Source organism: Lissotriton helveticus, chromosome 12 (genome assembly GCF_964261635.1).
Source record: "Lissotriton helveticus chromosome 12, aLisHel1.1, whole genome shotgun sequence".
In the NCBI taxonomy this organism is placed as follows: Eukaryota; Metazoa; Chordata; class Amphibia; order Caudata; family Salamandridae; genus Lissotriton; species Lissotriton helveticus.
Genome location: NC_136073.1, coordinates 764,519,002 through 764,546,892, shown reverse-complemented (window position 1 = coordinate 764,546,892; position 27,891 = coordinate 764,519,002). Strand labels below are relative to the sequence as shown.

General features: G+C 45.0%; 1 protein-coding gene across 1 annotated transcript in view; it reads right to left on the bottom strand.

Moving 5' to 3' along the window:
- Nucleotides 1–13,092: 13,092 nt before the first annotated feature.
- The window catches only part of TMEM79 (transmembrane protein 79), a 70,634-nt gene continuing 55,835 nt past the window's right edge, over nucleotides 13,093–27,891 (bottom strand). The window contains exon 4 of the mRNA XM_078670757.1: nucleotides 13,093–17,024. Within this exon, the coding sequence (XP_078526883.1) occupies nucleotides 16,811–17,024 (214 nt within the window). The 3' untranslated portion in view covers nucleotides 13,093–16,810. The remainder of the gene's footprint in view (nucleotides 17,025–27,891) is intronic.

Sequence of the window (27,891 nt, the reverse complement as noted above, 5' to 3'; positions counted from 1 at the left end):
AAGTTGCGAGAGAGCCCAGTGGAATGGTACAAGCAGGTAGAGAGGTTCGTTAAAATCTCAAAGGTACTGTGGATTGATTTAAACACACTGTTTGACATTGTGGTTCCAAGTGATTTGTGGATAGCGTGCAAAGTCAGTGTCGAATGGCCCACAGCGGAGCCAGAGAGAGATACAGCCACAAATGGGCCGTCACCTAGGGTAATGGCAAAGTACGAGCAGGCGATCACGTGGCTGAAAACTAAGGTACCACCACAGGACATAGACTGGGTAAAAATAGATCGGACTAGGCAGGAACCGAAAGAGACGGTGCATGAGTACTATGAGAGGCTATTGCTGATTTTTAAGCAGTACAGCGGATTAGATGTGATGGATCCGAAGGATATGGGACAGTTCGTATCCAAGTTCGTGTTGGGATTGAGGCCTGATATCTGCCTCATGATACAGCAACATTTGATCTGTTGGCAAAACAAGCCCCTAGATGAGATTCTGAGGTATGCGAGGTACTGCAGTGATGAGATAGACTCGAAGACAAAGAAGCTCAAGGATAAACTGATGTTAGTCCAGATGCAAGCAGGAGGACAGGGCCAGTCAGGCAATGGCACCATGAGTAGGAAGACAGGGGGACAGAAAAAAGACAACGAAGAAGGTCCGAGACCTAGGATAGACATAGCGACTCTGAAAAAGACGACCAAGTGCCATCAGTGTCATGAGGTCGGGCATTGGAGACGCGAGTGCCCCCATAATCCGGACAATCAGGTGCAAGAGGAGGAGGAGGAGGAAGTTGAAGCCCCTCCGATACGGAAGGTGACAGTGACTAAGCCCCAAATGACAAAAGGGGGGACATCGGCCCCCCGGGCTCCGGTTCCTCAACCACCTAAGATTTCAGCAGGGAACAAGGTTTACAGGCAGATGCCCTTCATGGTAGAGGGAGATGAGCACTATTTCTTTGATCCAGTGTCAGGGCAGTGCCTGAATGGGGAGGAAGACTGCACCCTTGGAGCAGTGCTGGAGGTAGATCAGAGGGGACCCTTTGTAGAGGCTGACGTAGACGGGCACCCTACTACTTTCTTGGTCGACACTGGTGCTTCCAGATCTACTGTGCGGTCTGCAGTAGTCCCAAACTTACCCCTTTCAGGACAGACTATACAAGTGGTAGGAGTAGCGAACAGAAGGATGACGAATCCCCTGACCGAGCCAGTCCCGGTAAAGATAGGAAGTTTCAGAGATAGACACCAATTCGTAGTGTGCGATTCCAGTCCTGTATGTTTACTAGGAAGAGATCTTTTGTGTAAACTCAATTGCACCATCTATTGTACCCCCAAGGGAGTAGAATTACAGACTAATGATGACGATGCTGATTTTAAGGTTGCAAACACACACATGTGCATTGAATTGTACCCTGCCATAACTGTGGAAGAACTACCCTGGGATTTGAGAGATTCAGTCTCACCGGAGGTGTGGGACTTTACGGGGGAGGAGATAGGACTGATCAAAGGAGTAAAGCCTGTCAGAATACAAGTGAAACAGAATGCTGACTTTCCTAGAACACCACAGTACAAGCTGACTCCAGAGACATTGGAAGGAATAAAGCCCGTGATTGAGTCCATGATTAGACAAGGGATTCTGAAGGAGGTTATGGGCAGTCCTTGTAACTCTCCGATAATGGGCTTGCAGAAGCCAAGTGGGAAGTTCAGGATAGTACAGGACCTACGAAAAATTAACAACATAGTCATCCCATGTTGTCCAGTGGTACCGAATCCATCAGTAATACTGTTTCAGATACCGTTCCAAGCTGAGTGGTTTTCTGTGATTGATTTGTGTCAAGCTTTCTTTTCCATCCCACTGCATGAAGAAAGCCAATTTATTTTTGCGTTCAAAATAGAGAGTCGCGTATTAACATGGTGCCGTATCCCTCAAGGGTATACAGAGAGCCCATCGATCTTTAATCAGTTGCTGAAAAGGAATCTGGAGAGTCTGGTACTGCCCCAGAACTCAGTTCTTGTACAGTACATAGACGACCTCCTTGTTGCGTCAGACACCGAAGATGCTTGTAGGATTGACACCATCGCTTTGTTGAACCACTTGAGAGAGAATGGACACAAGGTATCACCTAACAAGTTACAGTACTGCCTGCAAGAAGTGCAGTATCTGGGTCACAGAATAGAGCAGGGAAAGAGGAAGGTGTCACCTGACAGAATTGAAACGATCATGAGAATGACTGTGCCCTCGACCCAGAGAGAGGTTAGAATGTTTCTGGGCATGGTTGGCTACTGCCGACAATGGATTGCAAACTTTTCCCTGAAAGCGAAACCGACGCACAAGGACGTGGTTGATCCGGTACCATGGGACACAGATTGTATGATGGCTTTTCTTGAGCTGAGAGAGGACTTGTGTCGTGCTCCAGCGCTGGGGATGCCAGATTACCACAAATCATTTGCATTATTCTGCTGCGAGAGGGAAGGATGTGCTTTAGCTGTTCTAGTGCAAGATCATGGAGGAGTCCGTAGACCAGTTGCCTATTTTTCGGCTACCTTAGACCCAGTAGCCGCAGCGTTGCCCGGATGTCTCAAATCCGTTGCTGCAACAGGTGTCAGCATTGAAAGATGTGAAAGCATAGTGATGGGATATCCACTGACAGTGCATGTACCTCATTCTGTGGAATTGTTGATGACTAGGACCAGGACGCAGCACTTGACCAACAATAGGCTCACACGCTACGAGCAGGTTATACTTGCTGCGGAGAATGTGACCCTCAGGAGGTGCTCTGTCTTGAATCCTGCCACTTTGTTGCCATTACCAAATGATATAGATGATGATTGGGAAGACCATGATTGTCTTGATGTAACTGAACTGTGCACCAAACCTAGGCCGGATATTGTTGATGTGCCATTGACAGACCCCGATGAAATTTATTTTGTCGATGGCTCGTGCATAAGAGACAATACTGGTCAGTTGAGAGCAGCATTTGCTGTCTGTACTATTTCTGGAATAATTGAAGCAGCCTGCCTGGAAGGAGTACACTCCGCTCAAGTGGCTGAGATCATCGCGTTGACGCGTGCCTGTCTGGCAGCCAACGGAATTCGGATTACCATCTTCACCGACAGCCAATATGGGTTTGGGGTGGTTCATGACTTTGGACAGTTGTGGTCGCAGAGGGGTTACATGACATCATCAGGCTCCCCAATCAGGAATGGAGAGTTCGTCGGGTTATTGCTGGAGGCGTTGCAAGGTCCTGCCGCAATAGCAGTGGTAAAGTGTACCGCTCACACAAGAGGCACGGACTTCGTGACAATGGGGAATAGTTATGCTGATGAAGTTGCACGCTATTGTGCAGAGCAGGGATACTCCTTTACTGAACAACACATTGAGGGACCTAGGGAAAGAACTGAACTAAGCATGATGCTTGAGGTGGCAGATACCTGGGAAGAGTTGAGAGACATGCAAGGGCAGACGTTAGATTATGAGAAAAAGGTGTGGGAATCGGCTGGTTGTGTCAAGGAAGATTTGGACATGTGGGTTTCAGCTGATGGAAGAGCTGTGTTGCCGAATGAGCTGGTGAGTGCGATGGCACGACAGATACATGGTCCTGTACATCTGGGAAGGGATGCGATGTTGCGTGTGTTCAGACAGACATGGTACAACCCTAAGTTTAGACAGGCTGCGGAAGCAGTATGTCAGAGATGCGTAACGTGTCAACAGATAAATGTTGGGAAAAGGACACCAGTTACACTGAGTCACATTGGAAGGTCCGGTGGACCTTTTTACAGGATGCAAATAGACTTCATTGAAATGCCAAAGTGTAACAGCCTTAGGTATGTCTTGGTGATTGTGTGTGTGTTCTCCAGATGGGTCGAGGCATATCCCACTGGTAGGTGCGATACACTCACGGTAGCAAAACTGTTGTTGAGGGAATTGGTGCCACGATTCGGGGTTCCGACCTCTCTGGAATCGGACAGAGGAAAACATTTTAATAGTGAAATTGTGAAGATGCTCTGCTCTGCTCTGAACATTGATCAAAGACTGCATTGTAGCTACCGTCCAGAGGCTTCTGGCATGGTAGAGCAGATCAATGGTACCCTAAAGGCCCGAATGGCAAAGGTGTGCTCATCCACGTCCCTGAAGTGGCCCGATGCCCTGCCGTTGGTACTAATGAGTATGCGTAGTACCCCAGATAGAAGAACAGGGCTCTCACCTCATGAGATCCTAATGGGGAGGGCGATGAGACTGCCATCTATTCCTACAACTGCCTTGCTGAATATCACAGATGATCTGATTTTTGATTATTGCAGGGGACTATCTGATGTCATCCGTTCTGTGTCCCTTCAGGTGCAGGCTGCTGAAGTTCCGGCTGCTAGCGACCTTTGTCACGACCTGTGCCCAGGTGATTGGGTGTTTGTGAGGAAGCACGTGAGGAAGAGCTGCCTGGATGTACGCTGGCGCGGGCCTTTCCAGGTGATCCTCGTGACCACTACTGCTGTGAAGTGTGGCGGATTGCCGAATTGGGTTCACGCATCTCACACCCGACGAGCTCCAGCACCTGAAGAAGGAACAGCCCCTCTCGTGGATGAAAACAATAACGAAGAAGAGGATCCGAAAGAGGGAACAAGTCAAGCTGTGGGGGTGCCAGTAGAAGTTGGGAACTCCCCTGATCAAGCTGTGTATGATCACGACGACAGTGATACTGAATCCACCCCAGAAGACGGGAGTGGCGGAGAAGGTGATCAGAGTACAGAAGAATCGGATGGGGAAGACGAACAGGGAGTGCAAACAAGAGGCCGGCGAGCAAGAGGTGCAGAAGCTCATTGGCCCGAAAGACGGAGGCGAATGAATGTGAGATTGGCTTCCGAAAGAGAACTTGCCCCTGTGTCCGAAGAGTCCGATTTGGAGGGGGAAAACGAAGGAGCTGCGCAGAGTGGTCCGAGAAGGTCAAAGAGAGTGCGAGTACCTTGCCAAAGATATGCCACTCCAGAGTGGACCTATCCTTTCACAAATGTTAGGATTGCCAATGCCAGGGGTCCTGAGGTCCGGGAGGGTGAGGTCAGTGGAAGTGACCAGCACAATCCCCAATGTTAAGCTGCAAGTAGTGCTGTTGATACCTGGACTTGAAATTGAAGGTATCCTGACACTCACCATTCCTAATCCCCCTCTCCTAAGCAAGATACGGGATTTACTCCTGGAAAGACTGGTATTTCCTACCTTTGTCCCGGACATGCCAGCCTATGATGTAGTTGTGCTTCGCATGGAACTTTTGGATTATGTGTTGCAGGCAATCGGATCAAGTATAATCATAGACTATTAAGAGCCGTGAACTGAACTTTAAACTTTTAATTTGATTGACTTTGTGCTTTGCTTTGAAAAGAACTTTGAAAAGACTGTTGTGAATAGCTGTTAAACTAACCTAGAGCCGAGTGGAAGAAGAAGAAATTTAGGGACTTTCCACAGAGGACGGAGAAGGATTAGGGCTGTCTGAAAAGGAGAACTGAAACAAGAACTTCTGTTGCCAGGTGTGGTTCAAGAAACTCAAGTAACAAAGAAAAGAGACTTTGGGTGCTTTCCGAGAACGAACTGCTTGAGCCGAGACCCTGGCGCCTGGAAACCCGAATCGTAGAGCCAAGTGCATAGTAGGCACCCTTCTAGCAGGAGTGATTCTCCTTATAGTTATAGTAGTTTCAGTTTCCTATTTTTCACCACATGAACCAGTAGAGAAGGCTGAGGGGACACAGACACGCCTAGTCAGAAGGAAGAAAGAGAAAGAAGAGAAAAGGCTTTACTGGCTGCAGAAAGTCGCAGGTTACATACAGATCTGTCTAAAGGAAATTTTGGGCAGAACGCATATGCAAAGCTGCTGTATGAATACATTGATGCAATGGATGCGAAAGACTGTTACGTGTGTATGCAATTGCTAGCTTCAGTAGATGAGGGTATTAGATACCATCACCTTCCATTGACATATGGAATTTCATGTAGTTTGTTGATTAGCATATTGTATGGTAGAAATCATTTTGAATATTATTTTTCAAATTATAATGCTGTGTTACCAGAAGTCCCAAATTACAAGCACTTGAATAAGTGGGACTATTATAAATCAGAAGACAGACTGGGATATTTTTTCATTCCCACACAAGAGCTAGACACCCCGTACGCACACCGACACAATTTGACTTGTTCATTGTCAGAGGTGGAAAAGAAGTTCATTGAGCAGGTAGAAGACCGATACACGAAGCAAAAACAGTTGCGAGATTCAGGACAATGAAAGGTAGACTGGACCGAAGAAGAGAAGAAACACAAGTCAAGGGGGAGTTATGGTCCAATAGCTCTAGATGAGGTACAGAAGGGGAAGCTGTGCCTGCACAGACCACAGACTTATTATGAGAATGTGTATGTAGGTCATACCACGTGTGAACACACCTTCACATTAGAATACTATACCAAGGACTTCTTGAAGAGCGTGGTGCAGGTGATCCCTACTGTGTATTTTGTCTGTGGAAATAATGCGTATGTGAGATTGCCAGAGAAGTGGTATGGAACGTGTTACCTAGCAATTATCTTTCCCAAGATTTACCATACTGAGGATTTTGCTCTCTTGGAGGGAGGGTCCCAGAGGAGGGTAAAGCGGGGAGAGAATGCTGGAGCAATTATTGGAGATGTGTTTGGAGCAGCGATACCTATGTTGGGAGTCATTTTGAATGACATCAAGATAAGGCGATTAGCAACTGTAGTGGATGAACTGTCAATGAATACAGCCAAGTCATTAGTGTTGGTCGAGGGTGAGATGTTGTCGATAAGGACAATGGTTTTACAGAACCGTCTTGCCCTAGACGTCATCCTAGCAAAAGAGGGCGGAGTCTGTAAACGTTTGAAGATTCAGGAATGTTGCACTTATATACCAGACAACTCTAAGGATCTGGAGACTTATATAAGCAACATTACTGCTATCCATTATGAGATTGAGGACTTGACCCAAGAGAACGCATGGGAGACCGTTGGCAAGGGATTTGGGAAGGTTGGAAACTGGTTTGCCAACCTAGGAAAGGGTTTCCTTGGATTTGTACTGAAACCCCTTATCATAGCAGTGGCATGTGTGATTGCCTTGTGGGGTTTAGTGAGGATGTGCAAGTGGTACAAGGCCAATAGATTGGCGAGATCAATGAGAGTGCAAGAGATGCGAATGGAAAGACTGCAAGACAATCAGTACCGCAGTTTGAGAGCATTGGAGATGCTCAAAAGAGGGAAAATGGCCACAAGCACTGTTTAGATCAGTTCTTACCCTGAGGATGATGTGAGGGTGGTGATGACACGGGTCATCAAAGGGGGGAACTGAGAGAGCGCCATTTAAAGTGAAATTTGTAGGGGTGCAGCATATGTACAAGTAGTCAGCACCCGCATATGTAGGCCTGTTAATCATGTTTAGATGCAATGTATGAGAGAATACTAAAGTAAATTGGTATCAGAAAACATGCAGAGCCAACGTTACAAGGTGCAATTCATGCTTGCTGAAACAGATGCTTTTAAAATGAAACCTTTTCTTATGCAACGTGTGTTTAACAATGCAATTGAACTTGAGATCCGCTTTATATGAAACGTTACGGTCCACTTACCATATATATATTGATTTGCTTAAAGTAGAAAATGCATTTGCTGTTTAAGGTTGAAGGCCTAGCGAGCTGAGAAGGAGGAATGCAATGTAAAACGTTGGGCCTATAAAACAAGCAGTGGCTTAGTTCCTTTGGAATTGGGGTAGGCCTATTTGAGAATGCCTAGCTTGACATATAACTGTAGAAATGATTTATAACTGACCTTTATAAAATGTTGCAATATCCGTAGACTGTGAGCTGCTTACGTATATTCCTTTGCAGGCGCCTCATCGAGCAGATAGTAGAGTAGAAGGGCCCATTGTGTGTGTATGTTAGGATTCTAGACCCAGACATGGAGGAGTAGACCAGGAATTCAAGGAGGCAACTTGAAAGGATGAAGAGCCTGAGACCCAAGGACGGCCGAATGGACGAAGAGGGACCCAAGCCATATGGAATTTTACAGACCCCAACGCCTTCTAGAGGGGCGTTCCTATAGGCGTGTCGTTAACATTGTGGGGTTTTGTATTAGGGACAGTACCCCGAGGGTGGAGACAGAGCAGATGGCTGAGGAGCTAGAGAGAGCGGTCGCATGGGCAAGGAGCTTAGCAGCAATGATGGAAATTCTAGTCTAAGAGAGAAGGTGGCGAACTTCTTAGGAAGTCACCACGGCTGACACCTTTTGGTTAGGTTGGACTATGGTTGAGTAGGGATGTCATCTAGCATAGTGTAGGGACAGACTAATCTGAATTTGTCTTATATCTTGATGAGTACCAGAACTCAAGTCATAGCTATTCTGTTTAGTTTAATGATTCTGGAATTGATTCTCGTTCTGTTCATTAGCCGGTTGAGACTTTTCCGTAGGATTATGTTTGTATTAGTACCTGTTTATCTTCTGAACCTCTTGCTGAGGTGCCTGTATCTCCAGTTATTTTTGGTTATGTAATAAACCTTTTAAACTCAGTCTTTAGTCAGTGGTTCTTTGGGGGAAGTAATTTGGCCTGTAGGAAATTGAACTGTTTAGTGTGATTAGATTACCTATTTTCTCTATGACAGGTAAAAAGGTCCAGTCGACCTGTGACGGGATTCTGGAGAATGGTAAGCAGACTCTAGAGGTGAAATCCCGCCTTTTCACACACATCTAGAAAGCAGAGATTTGCCACCGCGCCACACACTTTAACGAAGCTGTCTCGCAAGCAGCTGCCGTAGTCTTTAAGCCAACAGTAAAAAAAAAAAAAATAGACTATATAAACACTGCTGCAGTTTTGTGCCTGCCATCCTCCTTCCCCTGCCAAATAATGTGAACGCAGGTATTCAACTCAACACACAAAGCACAGGTTTGTTTCTTGCATCAGTTTGCCCTTAAATATGCTCACTCGTTTTCTTATAGCTCATTAGACACACGCACTAACTCATTTTATACATCGTCACCTGGAAATGCTGTTTTTTCACAATGAGTGCAAAAACAGACAGGAAAAAAGAGTTTGGAAATCTGGTCATCAAGTTTGTAAATTGGAACCTTGAATTGTAAAAATAGTGTCACACTTTCAGGACTGGTTGTGGGTATCAAAACTCATGGGCTTTCTTGTAAATATAGGGCAGCTGCAAAATCAAGCAGAAGGACTGGCTGGTGTGTCTTCACGTGTAGGGGTTTGCTCCCTGTTGGCACTGTTCATTTGTATTCCACAAAGAGTGGCCCCCGGCAGTCACGGGGCACTTTATCTAAGTTTTACCTTTGGCTGAAAAGCAAAGTCTGCAATCACATTGGCGCTGTGCACTTAATTACTGATTACCCAGCAGGAAAGCTGGTATTGTCAGAACCACAGTCTGCAAAATTAATTCAGCTCTGAGACTGAGGCGGCAGCAGCTACTGGGAGGCAGGGATCGGGTGCCAGGCCGTGCTTTTGAAGGCTTTTGAACTGTAGGTGTGGTGATTTTGTGGCGTCTGTCTCACTGTTTGTTATTTGGGCACCACACACTAATTGTAGATTATCCAGTAGAAAAGCTCATATATTAATTCAAGATGGAGGAAGCAGCAGCCAAAGGAAGGCAGGAACCAGGATGCCTGGCCATGCATTTGAAAAGCAGGAGGAAGGAGGAGGCAGATGCAGCCGAAGAAAGGGACCGAACAGGGAGTATGATGAAGTACCTGCAGCAGAGGAGCAGGAGCAAGCGCAGGCACGTGCGAGTTCCTGAGCTTAAATAAGCAACAAAAAAAAGTGTGCTCAGACAGTAATACATAAAATAATGATTAAAGAGCACATGTAACGGGCAGTTCTCATGGATGGTTACAAAAGTAGAAAAGGAGGGACTAATGAGCTTATTAACCAATGGAAAGCAACCATTTATGAAGGACAGTAAAAGGAGCCAGTTGGAAAGATGGGTGGTGCTTAAAGCCCATATTCTAGATGCAGCAGGCGCTGCCTAGGTGAGACCTAAAAAAGCAGTCAAACGGCAGACATGGGCACCAGAAGCCTCCAGAAACTGTTTAAACACACATTTCATTGGAGCCACATTGGAAGAAAACTGTTGCAGGTATCTCTCTGCAAGTCTGAGCATCTGCGAGGTAACTGAGCTAGCTTGTGAACTGCAACAAACTAAAGAAAGTTAACAGATAATATCTCTTTATTGCGGGGCTGGTGAGACAGACTGTACACTTAACAATGGCAGCTTGAAAGGAGGGAAGCTTGAGCAACTGTCCACTTTAGTGATACTAAAATAAATGGGTATTCGCAAATATTTGTCATGGGGCCGCAAAGTACGGTCTGTGGTGTGACCGAGGGCCGCACTGATTCCAGCAGGGTGGTGGTAGGGGGTCAGGGTGGGTCATGGATTGTGTGAGGAGGTCTAAAAAAAAATGTTAAATAAATGGACAAGGTATTATTTGTAGGTTAATAAATGCTTGGTGGTTTAAAAAATGTTTCTGAATATTAGTGATCAGCAACTAAACCACAGATCGTGCTCCTGTTCACCAGGAGTGTCGCGTGTAAAGGTCAAGAGGGCCGCAAGCGGCCCCTGGGCCGGACTCAAGAGTATCACTGCTTTCCAACATCTCAGACTGGAACACTGTTTGCAAGCTGAAGGATTCTTTTCTTAGGTTTTATTTTTTTTTAAGAATGAAAAGTAACAATTAATTTTATACTAACGCTTTACTAGTATTTTGTGAAAGCAATGGTCAGTTTGGTGAAATAGTAAAGCCTATGTGAAATTGAGAACAAAATATCAGATTCCTCTTCTTTTTTCAATTTATCCAAATCTGAACCATTCTTCCTATCAAAATAAAACACACACGTGTCAACACATTCAGAGGTTTAGGATTTCTTATGGGTGCACATTTTTCAACCAGAAATAATTTTTCAGTCTGGCCATTGAGTCCGCTTTAGCTATCTTGTCAGTCTATTTTTTCCAAAATTTCATACATCATGTACATAGAAGGGTTTTGCTCACTAGGCTTCAACCACTGATTGGTCTATTGAATTGCCATTCACATTTTTCCCCCATAACAGCACAGGGCAATGATCAGCCTAATTTACCCATTGGCTACTTTCACTTTCAGTGATTGCACAAGGTTTGTGCACACTGGTTACATCCACTTAAAAATAGTACACTTTTTAAATTGTATTTTTGTGTATTGTTTTTAATTTATTCAACATCAGGTACTAAGTTAGATGTTAATGTATTTACAGTCTCCTTTTTAAGAGGCTATTATAAAAAAGTGTTCATGTAACATTGCAGCTGCCTTCAATTGGAGTGCTTCTTAAGGGACTTTTTGTTCTTGCCACATTCATACAAAGTGATAGTAAAATGCAGTGGCGTAGCTAGACCTCTGAACGCCTGGGATGGTCCAGGGGCGAACTTCTTGAAGAGCAGGGGAGAGGTGGGGGATGCTGGCGATTCTTCGGATTGCTGCAATGAAGATTCGTGGGGGGCGATTGCCGCCCACCCTTACTACGCCACTGGTAAAATGCATGCCATGACTGTAAAGCCTGTTTTTTGTAAAATACAGCACTAAAAAAATACACCAAATCAATGATTTGCTTTTTTTCAATTTCACATTTTAATTACAATTATATGGTAGCCACATTCATGTGGAGCTCCATTCCATTCCGGCATATACTTGCAAAAAATGTTTTAAAAAAAAAAAGCATTGAATCTGCATACCAAAGCCAGACATATTAGCATTGCCAATGTTTGTTTAGAACTGCTTTAGCCAAGACCTCTTGATTTTATGAAAATTGCTATATTTAATATACCTAGAGGCGCTTCAGCCAGCCTTCTTCATCCATTGGTTTGTCATTGAGACGCTCCCATTTTCTTCCGTTCACTATAGCATAAAACCTAGGGCCGTGAATCAGTCCTGTTCAGTCATAGGCGAGCTATAACTTCCCTGTGAGTGACAGCATTCTGCTCTTTCACAAGGAAACATCCACACAATGTACTTCCTTTCACTACCAGATGGCAATGTATGTTTTCTGAGGCAAAAAATGTTTGCTTTTAGACAAGGTTTATTTCTTATATTGGTGAGGACCTGGCAGCTCCACAAAAATAAAGTTTTACAAAAAACAAACAAAAAAAAACAAGCATTGGCAAAGACAAAAGGAGGCAGCCAACACCATATGTTGGCTTTGCTAATGGTGGTTTCAGTTTCCTCAAAGAAGGCCACTCAATTTCCAATTTTTGACACTGTAGAGGCAGACAAAACACCCACTCTTCTGCGATTGCAGTCAGAAAACACTCCATAGTCCTTGATGTGGATGCAAACTAAAATCAGTGAAGCAAATAGAATAATCGTATTGGCAGCTTACAGTTTGGACTGATTTCACTCTAACATCTCATCTTTAAGCAACAGGTCATCACTTTCTTTATCAGTCTTTCTTCCATTTTATGAGGTTTTCCCACAAGCGAAGGAGCGGAGGAAGATATGGATACCCATGAACATTTGCTTTCAGCAGCTTTTCAAAAACAGTGATACACTTTGTTGCGGAAGTGCGCATATATATTTTCTCTCTATTTAGCATGTTTTACCGTTGCAGAAACATATTTCCTCTGAAACCACACTGCATCAGCATTTTTTGCATCATGTTTTTGGGAACTAGATTTGCAAGCACATGAATGCCCCACTATTTTTTGGCAGTACATAATGAGACAGGTAGATTTATATTTAATTTTAAAAGCACATCACTAGCCCACTATTCTTTGACAGTACATAATGGTACACATAGATTTAAATTTTAACCCTTTGCATGTGTCGGACGGCCCCCGGCCGTCCGACGTCACGGTGGGTGTGTGCGGAGGACGGCCGGGGGCCGTCCGAACCACGCCCAGTCATAAATCACCCGCACCGCGGCGGAATTCGCGCCGCGGTCAACGGGTTAAAAGCGGCAGTATATAATGAGGCAGGTAGATTTGTATTTCATTTTAAAAGCACTTTACTGCCCCACAATTCTTTGGCAGTACATAAAGGTACGCATAGATTTCAATTTCCGCAACAGCTCCCATTTTCACACAAGGCCAGAAATGAAAATCTTTAGAGGCTTTTATTGTAACGAAAATTAGACCAGGTCACGTAGAAAAATAGTATTGACTTTATTAAAGAAGACAGATTTAAGGTGGGTGAACACAAAGCCCCAACAAAAAAAACATCGGCCCTGCTCAGCCCATCATTATTGTCAAACTCAACCAATACCGTGACATACCCAACATCCTATGACATCATCATACCTAGCACAGCAAGAAGCAACAGTGAAACATATAGATTTCCTTTGATCGTTCATGGTGCGAAACTACTCAATGTTGCACATTCCCTGGAGCCCCAAGATACTTTACCATCCTTGATTTGATTCTTAAGTACAATGGGGCTACATCCATAAGAAACTATAAACAGGCTCAGATTTCAAATTGTATTGGTCTGATTCTGAAATCTAGAAGTTTAGAGAGGCCAGTGGCCTGTAAGTGATGGAGGATTAAAACAAATTCACCCACAGATGACATTTATAGCCACCTATGGGGTTGGGAGGCTGAAGGGAGCTGACCTCCCATCATATTTAATTTGTATAAAGCAGTCAACATGTTTCTGGAGGTTTTCAACCATAAAATGAAGTACAGATGGGAAACACAACCTGTAGGCACACCCACCTGGTCACATCCAACCCTTTTACTTTCACATATAAAAGAGCCTGCCGTTCAGTTATTTCCCTTCATGTAAATGTGACTGGAGCCAAGGCTGAGATTTTCGACACATTTTAAAAGTATAAGTTGAAAAATGTTCAGTTTCAGTTCCCCAAAATAAGGCTTTTCAAACTCAGGGAATATTGCTTATATTTGAATGCTGGCACGCGCTGTCAAGTGGCAACTCCTGTCATCATTAAAGAAGTATGTTGTGATATGTCCATGGGCAGCTTCATGGCGCTGCATTATAATTGGAATAATATGCTTCGCTTACGTAGGAATTATTCATTAAAGAGTTTGACCAATGGGGTCTGAGCAGTCTTTCTTGGCTAGGTTAAGACATCCCTTAGTCTCAGTACATTTATTTTAGGCATATCTCCATACAAAATCACACTCACAACATCTATTAAAAAATAAACATTTTAAAACACAGATCATAAAAATCTCCTTATTTACACCATCAACGCAGAGTAAAAAGAAATACTAAATACAAGATTGTACCTGAAAAACCGCAGAAGTTTATAATGAGGGGACTCGTGTTCCACATTATCTTGGGTGGGGGGACACATTTTAGAATTTTTTTTTAACTTAGAAATGGAAGGTATTTTGGAGACAACATTATTAAAATGAAGGCACAGAATTTCCAGATTGTAATACCAAAGGACTGGTTAAGGGAGTAACACACGATGTACAATAAATATTATAGTTTAAATTAAGGACAGAATTGTTTGGCCCTCACAAAGATTTGGTACATTTTTTTAAATTGGAATGCAACATCGGATGATTTTTAATATAGTGAAATTACAACTATATCTTTGAATAAGTAGTGGTAATTTTAGTTTTAATTCAATTTGGACCAATGAAATATGATTGGATAAAACTTGCTGTAAAATTAAATAGAATTCCATTACTCACTTCTACCTTGAAGTCAAATCACCAGTATAATAACTTTTAATAATAATTTGTTTTAATTTAGCGTTCATACCTCAACTCCCATTGTTTTTAATTGCTTCAAAATGCCGATGCCACACTTTCCTAATTTTATAACTTTGCGCATGTCAAATTGGTAGAAGGCTAAGTTGAGTCTTCTGTAATTCAGACTCATGACCTGAAGCTCGTTGCATATCTCAGCAGTAGATGCTGAACCCACTGAGTCGCCAGACCAGAATACAGGCGTGCTGTCTATTGCCAGTGCCGCCCCAGGTACTACTTCTTCTAACCCCCTTTTATCAGTTTTTTCATAGCAGCCGCCCACAACAAGGCACTTTGACCACCATATTCACACTGGATAGCTTCAAGTGATCTTCTGAAATTGAGGCGGGATATCCCAGGATCCGGTTCTCACAGCACTATACTCCCAACAGGCCCTCTCAACTTTTGTGAAAATCCTAATAAAATGTTATCCAAATTCGAATTTCCTGTCGCGGGATGCACTGACAAACATTTCCCATTAAATGAAAATGTGCAGTATGCAAAAATGCTGCAGTTCCTATAAATCACTTATTATGCAGGCGTGTTTCCCACGTAGACACTTATGAACCTTGCGCATCAAGCCGGTCAAAGGTTTCTATTGCCCCTGTTTAACTCAACCTTGTACAATGGATAAAAGGAGTACCAATTAAAAGTGCTACCAATCCACAAGACTGTTGCAGCAAGCGCTATACAAAGAAAAGATTCATATACTGGCCTTGTTCTCCAGGTTCTTTGTGTTTTTCAGGAGAAAAAAAACAGAGGGACTTCGAAACAAGGACTCCCCAGATGTTTGGAGCCCCATTTGTAAATGCCAATGCCGGCCACTACTCCTCTTACTCAGCATCTTTTCTTTCCACAAGGCACTGGAATTAATGTAGGTGTTTGGAACGTGTGAGCGGAAGTTGTCAAACTGAGGCCATTGTGGCCTAGAGGCCTCTAAAGCACTGCTAGCTTCAGACGAGTTATACCATGGTGTTCCAAACCCACATAGGTGGGTTTATACTAGACTCCCATTCATTCCATGGCCTCTCTGATGTGGCTTCTACAAGTAGTATGCACATTACGCCAATTGTGATGGTTCTACAGAAAGGTGAATGGCAGAAGACATGTAAACAATGCAGAGAGTACAGGATTTACTATACTAAATGGCACAGATGTTTCAGTTCTTTCCAAGTGGAAGATGCCATTGCTTAGGGTTTATTTCAAGCCGGGAACAAACTTTCACAGGGTTTTTCTGCTCCGTGCCTACTAAATGCGTGTTCGCAACCAGTTGAACATAAGTTATACCATTTCTTTTTTTTAAAAAAGTAGACTTAAATGGTTATTGTGGCACATGGTAGCAGTTACACGGTAAATCTGCTGAAGATATGTTTTAAACCACTTTCCCTCCACGCATTTCACTGAATACACATGAAGAAGTTCATAAAATATAACAAGGGCCCGAGAAGGAAATTTACATGCATTAAAAACACTATGTAAAGGAACTCAACAGAATCCAAGGTATACCATGTCAGATGTGAGCAGTTGTTAGAGTTCATGTTTTCACACTTTGCTTTCTAGTGCTTCAAATCAGCCGAATGAAAGGAGGCCAGGGCTAGAAGGTTCAAAAATGCAGAACATATATACATTTAAAAAAAAACATTTTTTTTTTTTTTTAAAGGAATGTGAGTAATTGAGGCCAAGCCTGCACCATAACTTACATAAAGGGCAAATATGGGAATGCGTCAGCCAGTCCAGATGTATTTTTTCCGTTAACAGCACTTTGCATTCTGGGACTTGTAGTTGCACTTTCTTCATAAGTACAGGCTCTCAAGACCCATAATCTTAAGTCTGGCAGGCTAAAAGCCAGGCCCCTCCCTGATAGTCACATGGGACCGCTATGAAGGCTTCGCAGCGCTATACCTCAGTAGCTCATCATATGGATTTCCATCAGATACAGCAAGAACAATGCTCTCATCCATTTACATGACGTACAATCGAAAAGACCTGAAATAAATATAAGACAGGGAGATGCGCGTGAGTATTTCCACTGCTACAAAAAGAGATACTTCGTTATGAAAACGGGTAAGATGGGCACAACCGGCCATGTTTACAAGTGGTTAGCCCCACATCCTCAGCTTGGATGCCGGGGCAGGGGCCGGGGTCTCCGCCTCAGGGGACCCCGAGTTCTCCATGGCAAACATATTCTGCGGGTCCAGGATGAACATGTAGTAGAGGTTGGCCAGGAGCATGGCCACCATGGGCAGGAAGGTCAGGCCGTACCCGAAGCCCCGGAAGGATCGGCCCATGGCGAACGCCAGCCAGTACGTCAACCTGCGCGACAAAGGAGAACGAAGAGAAGAGTAAGTCACAAGCAAGAGACATGGGGTAAGAACTCAACTGGGAAAAGGCAGAAGAGGACAAGAGGAGGCTGCAGGAAGTTACTGAAATGAGCAAAAAAAAATATTAACCATCTAAGTAGGCAGTGTAGCAATAACAAATTCGAATATTTACCATTGCACGTAAATATGGATGTAAAATCTTTTAAACAAAACATGGGAATGCACATATCGGAAAGCAAACCTTTACTTATATAACACAAAACAATAGGTATTCTGAAAGGAAAAAGGGAACAAAAACACTGTAAGCAGACCAAGTAGAGGTAAGTCCTATAGGAAAGCTACTGATTCTGTTCCAGCTCTATCAGAGGCACAAGCCGGCCTACAACTTCTTAGGGTTCCTGCAAGGAACAATCTCCCTCTGGCCACTTAGATAAGAGTAGCAGAGTCCTCAGACAGCAGTAACCAGTCTAGATTCTATCATGGAAATCAGTCGCTTTGTAATTTACATCAGGATATGTTCATAAAACATTAGTCATGTTGGCAGAAGGGCCTTTTCTTCCACCGGGCATTTCCCCAGCAACCTGGAACCCTTGGAGACAGTTTGAAAGCCCCGGGCACCCCCCTGGTGCCACTGTGCCTTTCACTTGCTCCTCCCGGTTTATTACAGCAGACATGTGGAGGCTTCAGGAGGGGGAGAGAGAGAAAGAGAGAAAGAGAGAAAGAGAGAAAGAGAGAAAGAGAGAAAGAGAGAAAGAGAGAAAGAGAGAAAGAGAGAAAGAGTTCAAAGAGGAAGACAAGAGGAGGAGAGAGCGAGACTGGATAGAAAGAGAGAGATGGAGCGAGGAGAGGAAGAGAGCAGGCCTGGTTTGAGCATTTTTGCCATGGCTGCTTTTGATTCCATAGTCCGGCCCTGTTTGCTGGTTCAAATATTCAATTACAGGATACCTTACCGAGTAAGCAAACTTCAAGGTTTTAAAATCATCATTGGACAGCAGACGTTTACCAGGCTGAGCCTAAAGGTAAGGGAGCCCCAGCATAGACTGCTCTGTGCCTTCTGCTTAATAAACGCAGTGTGAGACCACTATCTGTTGAGTCATTCCTGGATCCATCTCATACGAAACTGTAGTAATCTGCTTCTTATGTAATGCATCTCCCTTTCCGTGGTTCTCTGCCTGATGCTCTAGCTATGTGATGTCATTTGGAATGTTATGGATGTTTGTACTTGAAGGGGGGCAGTTGGAGCAGATGGGCTGAGCAACCAGGAGGCTGCTCCTGGTGGGGCTTACATTGGAACTTAGCTGCAGTATCAAATAAGTGCAGGATATGGTCCTTATCAACACTTTCATCACCGTTGTCACTGTCAGAGGCGGACATTTTTTAAAGAGGACACAATCTCTCGCGTTACAGTTACCATCACTTTCATATTGTCGCTCATACAAATTTCTGTAGAATGCAGAGTGAAAATGGACTGTGTATCCAAAGAATAATAAAATGTCTACTTTCCTGTTGCCTGGGTATGGATACATGTTTGGGTTTGCAACAGATATTTGGTAAATACTCCTGTGGTGCAAAATTATTTCCGAATTGTAAAAAAATAAACTAGGCTTCCAACCTTTGACAAAGCAAACACATCACCTCCGTTTCCAAAGACTCGGGCTGTGGAAAAGCAAAAGGGGACGGATGCTGTGCAAAGTTGCCATTTTCAACTTCAAATGTACCAACGGGTGATGCCCGACTTCAAGTGTGGGTAGGGAGGTGCCATCCTTTTTGATAATAATGACCTCCCTTCTTTTTTCCTATAAAGCCAGCTTCTCAGCAGAAGCTGTTAAACTTACAGCTTATCTCCTCTATTAAAAGCGACATATGATCCCTCCTTATAGTGGCCTCTTTGGGTATTTTATTTCTAGGTTCGTGCAGCAATTTTTTGTCACGACAGACTCATAATGCCAAAACTTTCTTGCTTTATTCAACTGCAGTCAAGAAAAGAACAGAGAAAAACTACAGTTCCCATCAGGCTTGAGAGACACGAACCAATAGGAAACAATCTGTAACCAACCAATGAACACCAAACCGAGACTAAACCAACACTGCAAGGGAATAATCTCATGGTTTCCTGGAAGGAGTGGTGCTAGGATTGGAAGAAAAGGAACACACTTAGGAATGTTGCCAATGCTTGGAGGGGCCAGAACCTCCAGGGCTCTGGCCTTGTAGGCAAACTCAACCTTGAAAGGTGTGGAGTGCTCTGCTGTCAGCCTATCTTGCTAGCCTCTATACTCATATAGCTATTAGAGGTCACTTTAGAACCAGCACTCCCTTCCTTAAAGGTCATCCAATTACAATAGGTCAGTTTTGCATCTCAGTGTTTTTGGTGTCCCAGGATTGGTTCATACTCGAGGTTGACCGGCAACGAACACTTCCTTACCAACCAACCAACCAACCAACCAACCAAGCCCTCCCAATATGGCTGGCTTGAACAGGAGACTGTGAAGCCTAAAGTCCTAAGCTGTAATCACAGATGCAAAACAAATAGTGTGATTATTTAACAAATCGCTTTTGGCATAAGTGATTTTACAAAATTCGAAGCTCTTGGAAACAGTGTAATAGCCAGCATTAAACATGCCTATTCAGGGTCTGCTCTGATCCCATAACATGGTTTGACCCTCACAGGAATTACTGCAAAGTAATTGAAGAATTTTGATTGACCAGCCATGATGACATACACACGTGTGTTTTTAAGGCCAATTTCAAAATCACACCAATACATGTTCATGTGGTGTTTTCCTAGTAGCAGTAGAGTGAACAAAGGCTCAGTGTTCGGTAGGCGGCAAGCATTTCATCACTGGCACGTGCCTCTGCCCAAACCGGTTACGGCTGCTGATGATTCAAGGCAGGAAGGGAGCGGCTCGCCTCGATGGAAGATGCCACTTCAGAGACTCTGGCTGGCAACAGACTAACCTTGGTCTGGGAGATTCATGCCATAGTCGGCGGCGTCCTGGCCTCTGGCGAAACTGGGATCTTACCCAACAGGGAAGAAGGCAGCACACGCGTGAGTCACATGTCAGGTTGCTACTGGTCTTTCAGAAGCAAGGCAGCTGGAGAACTGCCCCAGCACCAGTCCTACTTGCCTTTCCGAGGCATAGTACTATTTCAAAATGCGCTTCTCATAGAGCATAGGTCCTCCAGGATCTCTGCTCTGGACCCCCCGGTGGACAAGGGGGAAACATCTGTTGGCAGGTCCTATGGGCCACATTTTCAGACAGAACTCTGCCCCGGATAGAGGTTGTGTGGCGTGCACTGGTCCCTAGGGGTAGATCGTCCACACTCAGATGCTGTATCACATTATCACCTCATCCAGCCCCATCTACTAAAGGGGAAGCCATTGCTCTCTTTGGTAGAGCTGTGACGAGGAAGTCTTGGACTCACAGTAATGAAGCCCAGTGCCAAGTAGCCACCTGAAGCAACAGTCTTAGTACCAGGTCCTGTGGAACACTGGTTAGGGCCATGTCTCAGACTGCATTCACCTCGTAGTAGATGCAGGATCATTAGTTTAGGGACCTTCGTGGGGTCTGCCCAGCGGCTGAGTCCTACGACTCGGTCCTATGGTCTGGCTGCCTAAAGAAGTCTGGCAAAGTTCTTCCTGGAAGCCCAGCATCCCGGACCAAGATTGTGGGCAAGGACAGTTGTGGACAGGGTTACGCTGGCCTCCTGCCCAAGGACACAGGGACAGAGCCTTCTCTGTGCACACGCCACTCTGCAAAGGGTTGGCAGCCTTGAGCCTCTGCAGGCTAGGAACTCTGTGTGGAAATGTTTTTTAGTCCAACCACCTACATTCACAATGCTACACAACTTTTTTCAACCAAATTGTGGCTCTCTCAGGTATTCTGCATGCCGCCTGGTTTCCATGTTGTAATCTACACACATACTGCTGATCTTCTAAACTCATGAGTGTCTCTCTCCTGTCTCTGGTTACTCCTGCTTTATGAACCTCCCGATCACTTTGCTCTGTCTTCTGTCCTCTTGAGATGGGTCATTTCTCCAAAGCACAAGCATCGATAGAAGATGGCGTGGGCAATCGAGAGCAGTGGACGGTGGCTTTGACCATCCACTTTGGTCACAGAAGCCTCCACAGAGCTGTGCAGGTTGGGGGTGGGTGGGTGGACCATGAGTCGACGACCTCAGAGTACATGGACAGGAAGTGTGAGAAGCTTGACCGGCTGGGCAATGTAAAGTTGCTTAGGGGTTGCAAACAGTGTGATGTAGATTGCAGCACATGAACAGCACAAGTTAGTACGTGTGGTACATGGACAGTGTGAGTGACTCAGCCAACCAAGGATGGCTTTAACCCCCCCAAAAACTCAGTACCTTCCCAATGCACTTCAACCAAAGAGACTAGAAGCACTTCTACTCAGAGAGTGAGCTGTGATGAAATATCCCTGGCAAGACTACTTCTGTACACTTTTCACCAGCTGGGAAAAGTTCTATACGAAACTTTGCTTTGAAAGTCTGTCAATCTTCCCTTGTTACAGATGGGGGGGCCACGTGCTCTAGATAGAAGGCCACGTGCTGTGCTTATAAACAAGGGCCTATCATCGGAGTTAATAAGCAGCCATCATTAACTGACCAGTTAAATATTGGGAGAGACAGGTCCCGGGTACAGAGGGAATTTAGCAGGAGACTGGCCACACAGCTCACCCAGGGCCTGTGGTTATGTGTCACTCCCTGTACAGCCCGATACCCAAATGGGGTGTGTAATCGGATCAACAGGAGAAGCCACGCGAGGTTGGATGCTACCACATACTGCAACTTGCATAATATGGAAATTACACTTGCAAAACCTATAATTTTCATGAGAATTAATTATGCTAAGCCTAGTACCGGAATATCCTACTAAATTTGCTGACGATAGTTTCCTTGTGTTACCATGTGCCTGACATCAGAACTAGCCAACCACAGCTTGTTACATGCAGGTTCTGTAAGGGCAATGCCTGCTGCTAGAGCGAGGATGTGGAAATGTGCAGCAGTAACAATGTTGCAGCTAATTATTGACCTATTTTACTAGCCTGCCTCTTTTGGACCCCCCCCCCCCCCCACACCACACCTTTACCACTCTGATCTGCTAGCGGTCTAGTACATGGACATTTGCCAACCTCAGCAAAGTGACCTATGGCACTCCATACGCCCCGCCCCCCTCACGGATACTGGTGGAGGATCTATGCGATTACTGATTGGGGCATTTGGGCACAGTTTACCAGAGGCAAATAGGGCAGACAGAACTGACTTTGGCAAGTGACACTTTTAGCAACACCCGACATGCGCCTAACTCTGGTATTTTCAAGGAAGTGGCCCATCAGGTAATCAGTGTTTTCACATTGGCCTCGCCCATTTGGCCTATATTCTCAATAGGTCCAAAATAACGAGTCAAACTGATTCACCAATGACCAGCTCTTCTCAGTTAGTGCAAGCAGGTCACAGGAAGTCTGACTCGGCACGTGCCAGCTATTTGTTTGAGTATCTGGTCTGCGTGGGTGCCGTGACAGGACATCCTCAGCTCGTGACTCAGGGCGCGAGTTCACCTCCAAGTGCCTCGCCTTCACTGTGTGCAAGAGAAAATCCCTTCTAAAAGTGTGTAGTGTCTCTTATGAGGACTGCGTGTCCTGGTGGGTGCAGTTTCTCAACAATTGGTAACATATTACTGTATGTAAACCTGAGAAATAGCTTGGTGGGCTAATGCCTAAGCAGCAGATATGTGGCCAATTCAACCTTTCATCCTTTACAAGCAAAAGAAACAGTCAGAAGTGCTAAGGGGATGGCTAAAACAGACTACAAAGAAATAACTTGTAGCTTCTGATATGCAAGGCCGGACTGACCAATAGCGAATTAAGGCAGTACAAGAAAGGATAGTATAACAGGTCAGTGTGTGGGCCTTGTTTTTGGGTTGTGGGCCATTTCATGGTCTGGTGGGCTGGTTTTAATGGTCGATTAATGTGATATACCACAAGCATTACCAGCAGCAATCACAAATGCATGCACTCTCCCATACCTTGTAAAACACCTATACAGCCTGTCCTTTCAAGCTCAAAACTGCCATAGTTTGAAAATGTGGCCCACTTTCTTAGCAATCCGATTCGCTAATGGGGGCTACTTATTTTGGTTCCGGGCGTATTTTCGATCCCAGGCTGACACTGCCTGATAGGCTGGGCAGTGCAGTAAAAATCATTGCAGAAAACTCTTGTTTCTGACTCCCGGCAGCACACAGGCTCCCATACTCCCCTAAGCCAATCAGGCCGCTGCTGTCATGCTGGTAATACTATTACAAGCATGACAACAGCCTTGTGATTGTCTGAGCAGCAAACCAGGCCACTCAGAGCACTGCTTGGGTGCTTGGGACTGATCTCCACCGGCTATGCAACACATCCGGGTGGAGAAATGCTAAGTGCGCGTGAGGGTTTGGCCATCCTAAGACAGCCGGCCAAACTGCCATGCACATTTATGGTGCCCGCCACCCCTCCTCCGTGCTGGCTACAGCGGTCTGTCAGGATAGCAAAGCCCACCCGGCCCCAGAGCTAAAAAATAAAATGATAATAGCGTGTTATTATGATTTTATTTTTCCCGTTTGGAGACTCTCCGCTCCTCCACATTAATGAAGGGAAAAGCTGTAGGGCAGGACAAAGATGCGGAGTGATTTGACTCAATGAAAAGCTATGGGGGAGGGCAAAGATGACAAGCGACTCGAGACAATGAAAAGCTGTGCCGGAGGGCAAAGACGAGGGGCGGCTCCACTCAATGAAAAGCTGTAGGGCAGGACAAAGATGCGGAGTGATTTGACTCAATGAAAAGCTATGGGGGAGGGCAAAGATGACAAGCGACTCGAGACAATGAAAAGCTGTGCCGGAGGGCAAAGACGAGGGGCGGCTCCACTCAATGAAAAGCTGTAGGGGAGGGCAAAGATGACAAGCGACTCGAGACAATGAAAAGCTATGGGGGAGGGCAAAGATGACAAGCGACTCAAGACAATGAAAAGCTGTGCCGGAGGGCAAAGACGAGGGGCAGCTCCACTCAATGAAAAGCTGTGGGGGAGGGTAAAGATGACAAGCGACTCGAGACAATGAAAAGCTGTAAGTCAAGAGAAGGATGCGGAGTGACTTGACTCAATGCAAAGCTGTAGGGCAGGACAAAGATGACAAGTGACTCGAGACAATGAAAAGCTGTAGGGCAGGACAAAGGCGACAAGCGACTCGAGACAATGAAAAGCTGTAAGTCAAGAGAAGGATGCTGAGTGACTTGACTCAATGAAAAGCTGTAGGGCAGGACAAAGACGAGGGCGCGGCTCCACTCAATAAAGAGCTGTAGGGCACGACAAAGATGCAGAGTGACTTGACTCAAGGAAAAGCTGTAGGGCAGGACAAAGACGAGGGGTGACTCCATTCAATGAAAAGCTGTAGGGCAGGACAAAGATGACAAGCGACTCGAGATCATGAAAAGCTGTAGGGCAGGACAAAGATGCGGAGTGACTTGAATCAATGAAAATCTGTGGGGGGAGGGCAAAGATGACAAGCGACTCGAGACAATGAAAAGCTGCAAGTCAAGAGAAGGATGCGGAGTGACTTGACTCAATGAAAGACTGTAGGGCAGGACAAAGATGCGGAGTGACTTGACTCAAGGAAAAGCTGTAGGGCAGGACAAAGACGAGGGGTGACTCCATTCAATGAAAAGCTGTAGGGCAGGACAAAGATGCAGAGTGACTTGACTCAAGGAAAAGCTGTAGGGCAGGACAAAGATGCAGAGTGACTTGACACAAGGAAAAGCTGTAGGGCAAGACAAAGATGACAAGCGACTCGAGACAATGAAAAGCTGTAGGGCAGGACAAAGGCGACAAGCGACTCGAGACAATGAAAAGCTGTAGGGCAGGACAAAGGCGACAAGCGACTCGAGACAATGAAAAGCTGCAGGGCAGGACAAAGGCGACAAGTGACTCGAGACAATGAAAAGCTGTAAGTCAAGAGAAGGATGCGGAGTGACTTGACTCAATGAAACGCTGTAGGGCAGGACAAAGATGACAAGCGACTTGAGACAATGAAAAGCTGTAGGGGAGGGCAAAGACGACAAGCGACTCGAGACAATGAAAAGCTGTGGGGGAGGGCAAAGATGACAAGCGACTCAAGACAATGAAAAGCTGTAAGTCAAGAGAAGGATGCTGAGTGACTTGACTCAATGCAAAGCTGTAGGGCAGGACAAAGATGACAAGCGACTTGAGACAATGAAAAGCTGTAGGGGAGGGCAAAGACGACAAGCGACTCGAGACAATGAAAAGCTGTGGGGGAGGGCAAAGACGACAAGCGACTCGAGACAATGAAAAGCTGTGGGGGAGGGCAAAGATGACAAGCGACTCGAGACAATGAAAAGCTGTAGGGCAGGACAAAGGCGACAAGCGACTCGAGACAATGAAAAGCTGTAGGGCAGGTCAAAGATGAGGGCAGCTCCACTCAATGAAAAGCTGTAGGGGAGGGCAAAGATGACAAGCGACTCGAGACAATGAAAAGCTGCAAGTCAATGGAAGGATGCGGAGTGACTTGACTCAATGAAAGACTGTAGGGCAGGACAACGATGTGGAGTGACTTCACTCAAGGAAAAGCTGTAGGGCAAGACAAAGATGCAGAGTGACTTGACTCAATGAAAAGCTGTAGGGCAGGACAAAGATGTGGAGTGACTTGACTCAAGGAAAAGCTGTAGGGCAAGACAAAGATGACAAGCGACTCGAGACAATGAAAAGCTGTAGGGCAGGACAAAGATGCCAAGCAACTTGACTCCTTGGAAATCTAGAGGGCTGGAAAAGGTGCAAAGTCACTGGAAAACCAGGAGGCAGGACAACGCTGCATAGTGACTCGATGAAAAGCATCGTTAACTGATCGGAAAGTCAGAGGGTGGGACAAAAACCTAGTGAACTGACTCAATGGAAAGACATAGGGAAGGACAAAGATATGGAGTTTGACTCATTGGAACGCCAGAGGATATGATAAGGTGTGAAGAAACTTGATTCTATGGAAAGGAGAAGGGCTAAGTTTCTGTTTTCAAGAATTTAATTGAATGATCTTTATTTGGGTGGGTGGCGTGTGTGTGTCTGTTCTCTCTCACCCCTCACTCTCCATCCCTTTCCCTATATTATTGATGAAGCAAAGCTTCGCATATTTTGCGGCTTGCCGAAGTCAAGAACCTCGTTTATGTGTAATACGGTAACAAGTGTATGTTTTACTAACATTTATGTTTAGTTTGGATAAGGATCGTGAAGCTTGCACATGTGTTTTACTAAAATAATTTACTCGAGTCACCTAAAATGGCCGCTGCTTGTATTTTAGTTACTGCGCATGCGTCAGCCACACTCACGTGTCCTGACGCGTCTGCAGAAGTGGAGGGAAATTTATGCGCATGCGTAATTCATAGCTGTGCTTATCATGTGGTACTGCTCGTGCCACTGCTCTTGTACCCGTATCAATGTAGCTAACATTTAAACGCATAAGTTTATTTTTTGATGATGAGTTAAAAGTATAAACCCTGTGATGTGTTTTCATAATAACATTATTATGTATTAATTTGTTTTCGCTTACTTTTCATGTACCGCGGGGAATGGGGTTCTGTTTGTACCGAGAACCATCTTGGAGGTCCCTTCTGCGCCTGCGCGACTTGCCGAGGCACAGCAGACCTTGACTGATGGAACACAGCCAGTTGGCAGTGATGAGCAAGATGCTCCTGAGAAACGACCTGAAAACTCGGCTGAACCAATCACATGTTCTCGCAGTGCAACATTGTTAAAATTGCCATTGTATTTCTGCACAACTTCTCATGGGAACCCCAATCTAGTTAGGCGGTACCCTACTATGCAAATGTAGGCTTAAATTACTATGTTGTGATTGGTGTGTTACCCAAATCCTACCTAAGGACCAATCCAAATTGAGGGATTCTGACACTTTGCAACATTGGGGGGTGGTACACTGTCCCCAAACTGTATATCTACCCTGGGTTCCCCTAGGGAGCGGTCCGACTTGTCTGGTTTAGCTGACCTGTCACTGACCCAACGCACTCAATAGGTGACTGAAGATACAGAGAGCTGTGGAGCACTCTGTCCGAATTCGACCATAGACTAAGGTTCTACTGAACCTTAAAGTGCTGGCGAAGCACTTAACTGGGAGTTCGCTGACCCAATCGGGGTCTTGATCGATAGCTGCAGAGCGGGTGGAGCGCAGGCGTTGCTTCCGAACTGTGGGTTCCGGTCCTGTCCTGAGCGGTCCTGTCTTGAGGGTTTGCTGTCCTGTCCTGAGGGTCCTGTCCTGATTCCTATTCCGAGGGTATCCTGTCCTGTCCTGGGTGTCCATTCTGCACCTGCTGTCCTTTGAGGGGTATCCTTCCTTGAGGGTTTCCTGTCCTTAACTGACCCGTGGCCAGGGTTTGGTTTCCACACCATTCTAGGTAAATATTGCTCTGAAATTCTTAAAAATCTTGCACCTTCTGAATTTCTAACTTTTGCTTTAATAAAGTTCATCATTGCATATGTTATATTTTCCATGCCTTTCCGCAACTATTGAAAGTCAATTACATATTTTCATAAGTCTGTTCCTATGTCTTCTCACTTGTTAGAGATTATATTTTGCATTGCAGTTTGTAATTTTCTGATATGGTCTAGAACTTCATTACCTAGACTGTTCAAAGGCCCCTTTACTTTAAGTGAAGCGTGTTACTCATTATAGGCCCTCCTATAGTTACCCATACATAGTCTGCCCATGCTTAGATATTACTGAATTGCATAGTATTTTTCTCTTGCATTTTATATCAGTATTTCAATGATTACCCTATCATTATTTTTATAT